This window comes from Temnothorax nylanderi, unplaced genomic scaffold (assembly GCF_030848795.1).
Source record: "Temnothorax nylanderi isolate EJ_2023f unplaced genomic scaffold, tnyl_v1.0 TNYL_tig0439_pilon, whole genome shotgun sequence".
NCBI classification, from domain to species: Eukaryota; Metazoa; Arthropoda; class Insecta; order Hymenoptera; family Formicidae; genus Temnothorax; species Temnothorax nylanderi.
In genome coordinates, this window is record NW_027249501.1 from 19,540 (window position 1) to 26,954 (window position 7,415).

General features: G+C 38.3%; 1 protein-coding gene across 1 annotated transcript; it reads left to right on the forward strand.

The window, feature by feature from the left end:
* The first annotated feature begins 897 nt into the window (after window positions 1-897).
* On the forward strand, window positions 898-7,157 carry LOC139782778 (uncharacterized). Its single transcript, XM_071721835.1, is given in 6 exon segments — window positions 898-1,985; window positions 2,429-4,581; window positions 4,643-4,835; window positions 5,040-5,231; window positions 5,234-5,533; window positions 5,623-7,157. Coding segments are annotated over 6 exon segments (3,861 nt in total). The 5' UTR covers window positions 898-1,981; the 3' UTR covers window positions 6,642-7,157.
* The last annotated feature ends 258 nt before the right edge of the window (window positions 7,158-7,415 follow it).

A 7,415-nucleotide genomic window follows, 5' to 3' on the forward strand; every position in this document is an offset into this window, starting at 1 on the left:
CTTTCCGCTCTTCGAAAAGAATCGGGGATAGTGGCCCGACAATTCCGGCACAGCGCGTTCAAAGCACGACACGGAGATATATGCCGCGTAAATGAACGCCACATTCGATAGTCCAGATATATGGCGGAGCCATCACTTTGCGACGAAACTGCAAATCACTCACAATTGCCGTACCTTCGCCTCGACGTCTCCGCCTCGATTCGAGCGAACGATTCGTGCGACACATTCATTCACGACACTTATTGATATACTTGCACTTGCAAATTATTGAGCGCGTCCGTCGATTATTCCCGCGAACAAGGAGCGGGAGTACCAATCGCACGAACGAGCGCGTTCCGAATAACAGCACCCACAGCACGGAGCACAGCGACGGGCGCGCGGAGCACAAACACTTTCACACCTGTCCGAAATTTATCGGGAGAATGACTGACTGAGTAATATCCGCAGGTGACGGTACTCCGAGCGTCGATCGACGAAAGCAAGTAGCAAGGCCGTCTCGCCGATGGAAACAATCGTCCGCGCGCCGACTTTGAACGTACGCTGCTTCGAAGTCGACGGATTCATTCAACGGTCGCGCCTAGTACGACTGGTAACGCTGCGGCATCGCGACTGCCGACTCGGCAGTGCCGAGTGCCGCGCCGCGGGCCGGCGCGGCGACTCGGAGCGGCCGAACGTGATTGACCGGATCCGGGGGGCTCGACTCCCGCGGAGCCAATCGCGTTCGACGGCTCTCCCGACTGTGCGGCGGCAGCGGGCGGCGCGCGCAAGTAATACTTTACTCCGACTCGTTCAATGTCGGTATACGAGACGCAGCGAGACGTTGTTGCTTGTGTAATTTCTTTCTCGTGAACGAAAAGAAATCCGGTGTTACAGAGTGTGTGTGTGTGTTGCAAGCTGAACGTACGCCTAATATTCCGTTCCTTCTCACGTCGACTGCAACGAGTGGGATGCCGTTGCTGCGAGCGAAATGAACGCCGAATGCCGAGCTGGACGCTGTACGTATCACCCTCTCGGCTCCCGGCTGTGATTTGGCGGGTCTCCTTCAGTGCACCGTGATCGGTGAGTAAATTGTGTGTCACGTTCTGTCAAAAGTTAGTTAGTTCGTCCGTTTTTGGGTCAAAACATTCAAGTAATTTACCCGGGATTTGGACCAGGTTGTGCGATTAATCCAGTCCGAAAAGAAAACGAATTTTATATGTTTTATAACGAGGGTCAGATTTGTTTATTAAATCAAAATTTGGAAAATCTATTTTTAAATCCAAAGGGATTAATTTATATGGAGTGCGAATTTTATTATCTTGAATTTCCTTTAATTTGAGAAATAATGGAAAAGGATCTTGATTAAATTGGATGGTTTGTTTAATCTGAAATTTAATCTTTTTAATTTGGGACCTTTTGCCCCCTTTTCTAGGCATGAAAGTAGATTAAAGGAAAACTCCTGTTGCCACGCTATTTGGCAGCGACAAGAATCAGGAAATTTCTGTTGCCACGCAATTTGGCAGCGACAAGAATCAGGAAATTTCTGTTGCCACGCAATTTGGCAGCGACAGTTAAGGGTTGTGGAATTAAAGGTTTTTAGAGTAAATCTGGGGGGAAATTCACAGCCGGCATTGGTGTACAAAATTTTGGCAGTGGACTGAAAAAAGTAAGCAGTGGCCTATAATATTGACGGCATTGTCGTCAGTGGTTGAGGAGTGGTAATAATGACTTGTGGCAGTGGCAGTGCGGGAGGTATTGCATAGCATTGCTAAGGCAGTGTCCGAATTTTATCCGGCATTGGCTCGGCAGTACGGCAGTGGGGACGCCCCCTACTCTTATTCCCGCTTATTCCTGAGTATGCGCATGGCATGTAGTAATGACAAACGGCACCCCGCGCTTGCAAGCAGCGTACAGTCAAAACAATAACGGACTTTTATGTGTATAGTTAGCAAGTTTTCGTGCCTGATAGTGGATTTAAAGTAGTGCGGTTAACAAAATTAATATGGGTAAGTATAATTTGCTCATCTTAATAGTGTAGGTGATAGGTTAAATTCCTAACCCCATAACTAAGGGCGCACGAGCGGTTTGTGCCGCGCGGCAGAGTACTCTCTCTCTCTCCCTCTCCCTCCCTCTCCCTCCCTCTCTCTCCCTCTCCCTCCCTCTCTCTCTCTCTCTCTCTCTCTCTCTCTCTCTCTCTCTCTCTCTCTCTCTCTCTCTCTCTCTCTCTCTCTCTCTCTCTCTCTCTCTCTCTCTCTCTCTCTCTCTCTCTCTCTCAGAGACGTCGCGTGAGATAGAGAGAGAAAGAGCACTCTGCCGCGCGGCACAAACCGCTCGTGTGCCAGCGCTCTATCACCGCTAAGCCTCTTCAACTAGTTCGCTATAAAATACGCGAAAAATTATGCGATGTTTTCGAGAAGCATCTTTTTTCAATTTTGATTTTATATTTCAGAGAATGCATGCCCGACAACCAAAACTTTACCATCCGGTGAACCTTCGGAAAAAATCACATTTGAGTCTTTGATTGAAAACAAATTTCCGAACCTTCCAAATAATATATTAATGTTAATAAATTACTGTGGATGGAACTCTTTATCTCAGTTCCAAAACATCACCGATGCAGATATGAACCAAATGGAAAAATTTGCTCAGGAAGAATTATGGCAGCTCCTTTCAAAAGAGGAAACTGAAACTTTTTACGGCATTTTCTTCAAAAAACCTATGCTGTTTAAAATTCTTAACGGGCACAGAAACTTATTGATTAACATAAAAAATGCATGTGTGGAATTGTGTGGTGGAGAACATTTAAAATTAAGTGGGCAAACCTGCCGCTGTAAATGTAGAAGTAAAGACAGAAATGAAACTAACAAACCTTACAAACTAAAACAAGCCTCTTCGCGTCTTCCTAATTTGTCAAATCCAGTACCTCGCTCTCAAGCGAAAAATAATAATGCAGGTATAACTGAGGATGAAACTCATATACTAAACATAAGTCGTAATTATATCAAAGCTTTTTGTAATAAAAAATTAAAGGAACAGGAAGCTGCCCAAATTTTGAACAAAATTAATAAATTGAAAGTTGACGTAATTTTTGAAAATCCTGAAGAAAATCCCCTGTTTGCACACATAACTTGTATTATTTGCGAGCAAAAAATTAAAGTCAGCGTGGCTATTGGAAAGTATGGGCGGAAATGGATTTGTTCAAATTTCAATTCTCATTTTAAAACCCATTTTGAAGGGGAACTAAATGGATCGGATAAATTGAAACAAAAGCCCACACAAAAATCCCTGAAAACTGTCTCAATTCTAGAATTTATAAATGTCAAAAATCCTAAGAAAAATGTTACCAGTGCCGATACAATAGATGTGGATGACGTATCTACAATAAGTGGCCCTCTAACTAGTCAGTCTACTTTGGAAACTAACGCTGATCTGGAGTCCAGCCTCCAAGATCTTGTTACGGAGCGAGAAAATGCTGTCGTTTATCGTTCTGTAGGTGGAAGTCCCTCTATTGCAGAATTCAATAGTGATTCTGACCCCAATTTAAACAGCACTAGAGCGTCAGATTCTAACGACTTAATCACTCAGGATTTTTTTCAGAACGGTAGAACTTTCCATGAGGCGGGGAATTCTGCCGTTTCCTTAAAGCCTCGTAACGTTATTTTTACTGACACTCCTAAAAAATCAAAGTGGCAAGATGAGAAATATTCCCGTCGACAAAGAAACTGTAGAAGACTAGAATGGCTTTCAAAAGATCAAGCAAAAATTACATCTTTCTTTGAAATAGAGGAACATATGCAACAAATACTTGCAGAGAACACTGAAATTGGAAGCACAATTATAAAGTCATGTAAAGATAATTTTAATATGGAAAATATAAATATGAGTAACTTTTTGACAGTCCTTATGACTTCTGCGCAAAATAACAGCAGTTGTTCTTCGAATCACAATAGGTTCACTGATGAGTTGATAAAGTTTTCTTTGTACTTATTCATAATTGGAGGTAAACTTACTTATGAGACTTTAGAAAGCAATTTGAAGAATGTTCTTCCATCTCTTTCAACATTAAAGAGAACTTTAAATGAAAATGTAACTGTGCAAGAGGGCGTTCTTTATATGGCTAATTTAAAAATGTATCTGAATGCAAGGAAACTTCCATTAAAAGTGTTTATTAGCGAAGATCAAACTGCAGTGTTGAAGAGAATTCAGTACGATCCAAAGTCAAACAAACTTGTTGGATTTGTGCTTGACAAAAATGACGAAACCGGCTTTCCTTTAACTGAAAAATTTATTGTGAATTCAGCCTGGGATATACAGGAAGCGTTTCAAACAGGCATTTTATCCAATAATGCTTACGTTTTTATGGCGCAGCCTCTAGAAGAGAAAGTGCCAGCTTTTTGTCTTTGCATATTTGGGAGTGACAATAAATTTACCTACAAAGAAGTAGTGCACAGATGGAATTTCCTGATACAAGAGGCTGCAAAACTTGGAATTGTTGTAGAGGGTTTTTCCTCTGATGGCGATACCCGTTGCTTGAAAGGAATGAAAATATTTAGTAATTTTCCAGATCAAAATGCATCCAATGAGCTTTCTCCATATTTCCAGGTAAGTAACTTATTTTTGTTTATGTATTGACAATTGAATAATACCGTTTTTAATTTTTTAGATGCCTTTTAACACCGATAAGGCGACAGTAATTCAAGACACAGTACATATCCTCACAAAAATGAAGACAAGGCTTTTAAAACCAGGATTAACTATGAAGCTGGGATGTGAAAATATTTCTTCAGAACATTTAGAGGAAATGGTTGACAAATATCATAAAGACACCCATTTATTATGTAAATCGGATTTGAATTGTAAGTACTGATTGGTTAGTTACGATAATATTTCATAGTGTACCAAATACATATTTCTAATCCTACTAATCAATTATTATATTCTACGATGAGGACCTCAATTATCCATAATTGAGATCCTCATTGTAGAATATAATAATTGATTAGTAGTATTTGGCATAGTTGTAGACATTCGTTTTCTGATTACTTTTTATTAAATTATAGCTCAAGATAAAATGAACTTCGATGCCGCAAAAAAAATATCTTCTGATAAAGTGAGAAACACTTTAAAGCAGATACCTGGTAGCAAATGTACTATTCAATACCTGACCCTAATGAATAAAATTGAAGAAGCCTTCCTAAACAAATCATTAACTTGTTCGGATCGCGTTTATAATATGTGGTATACAATATTTTTTTGAGGGCCTGGAGACATTGGCTCTACATAAATAAGATTGTTCTCAAGAACTTCATAACTTCAAATACGTATACATGTATAGAGCTTAATGGTCATGGACTTATTTTACTACTAATTAAACTAAAGGATAACCCAGAACAGTTTTTACCCTGGTTCTTTTCAAGCCAAACTTGTGAACGAATATTTCGTCAAACAAGGTCAATGACAAGCACTTACTCGACAATTGTAAATTTTTCTATACTAGACCTTTTGCGAAGGCTGTCCAGAATTCAGATGATAAACGAAATCGTCACTGACTTAGGTATGTCTTTTATATACTACAATATAATTCAATTTTATTACTCTATTATTATTATATTATTTTTCCTATTACTTTATAACTCATTTTAGGAGATTCATTTATCTTTCCGAGGGAAAAGTGCTCGTCAAAATTGGGAAATACAGCAGAAAAAGATCGTGGAAAATTAATAACACTTAGTGAAATCAAAGATATTCTTTTCCGTGCTAAAGCTGACGCACTAACTGATTGTCTTGCGTTAGGAATAAATGCTACAGAAGAAGCTTTTTATACGATACATATAAAACCAGACTCTGCTGATTATTTTGATCAGGAAGACAACCGGAGTGAATCTGACAGCGACGAGCATAGTATATCACCAAATGAAAATTCAGGGTATATTTCCGAAACAGACCTCAATGATATTACTGAATCTAAAACTATTTTTCAAAACATGGATCATCTGGATCTGAAAGATTTTAGTCAAACTCCAATTAATAATAAATTAGTTTTAAAAATAAAACTGAAGACTGGCAAAACAATGACGATAAAAAAATCAACCCTTTGCTGGTTTTTTACCGAAAACAAAAGTCGTTTGTCTGCCGACCGGCTAGAGAGAGTAAAGGGAATGGGCTCTCAAAAAACCCTTCCAAAAACAAAACGTTTAAAAAGTCGAAAGAGAATAAAGAAATCTATAAAACCAAAGAATAAAAAAAGTAAATTGGAAGAGAAGCAAGTTGAAGAAAGTGAGACGGAAACTGAAGATGACTACATTTCAGAATTTGAAAGCAACGGCAGTGAACATGTGGCAGAACACAGTAGCTCTGATTCGGAGGCCCCAAAGAAGCAACAAATAGCCATTGTTGAAGAAAAATACTACGCAGTATTCTATGATGATCAGTGGTATATAGGAAGAATAATAAAAATCGAAGAGACAACGTGTCAGATAAAATTTTTGTACCGAAATTTGGACAGTTTTAACTGGCCCAAACAAGAAGACGTGCAACAGGTCAAAAAATGTTATATTTTTTATGGGCCTATTTCGCTTTTAGGCTTAAGTCCATTCAACCTTAAAAGATACGACTTGTGTGCAATTGAAAAAAAGTACAAGATGTTTAAAAAAGATAAGTAATTAACAAGAATGTAAAGTTTATTTTCATTATTTTTATTATTATTTTTAGTGTTCTATTGTTTATAGTTATAATATGCATAAGGCATCACATAATAATGTGCAGTTACATTTAAATGTAAAGAATGTTTAAAGAAGAATGTTTAAAATTTATTTTGATTATTTTTTTTAGTGTTCTACTGTTCAAAGTTAGGTATACCTATGCATAAGACATCACATAATAATGTGCAATTACATTACAATGTATAGATACAGTTCGTAAATAAAATTTTTTGGAGTTTTTTGTACAATTGTGTAGAATACTTTGAGAAAGCTTTAGGATTCTTGTGTAGGCATTGGCGTATGATAATGGGCAGTACGCGGCAGTGTTCATAATTGCATGGCATTGCCTTGATTTTAATATAGGATTGACGGCATTATAGGCATTGACTAAGCATTGTCGGCAGTGTACGAAAATGTCGGCAGTGTTTTACAACAATGCCAAAAATCAGCATTGGTGTACAAATTTTCGGTTGTGAATTCCCCCCCAAGTAAATCAGTTTAAGAAATAGAATTTAAATCACCTTTATTCAAGGAGAATTTTCTTACAACCTTTGCTTAAGATTGATATGATTCAAATTGCAGTTAAGATCTGTCTTAAGTCAGAATTTTTAAAGACTGTTGAATTTTGAGCACTGACAACTCAATAACAACTACTGATTCCCAACAACAACTACTACTGACAACTAACAACTACTGATTCCCAACAACAACTACTACTGACAACTAACAACTGAC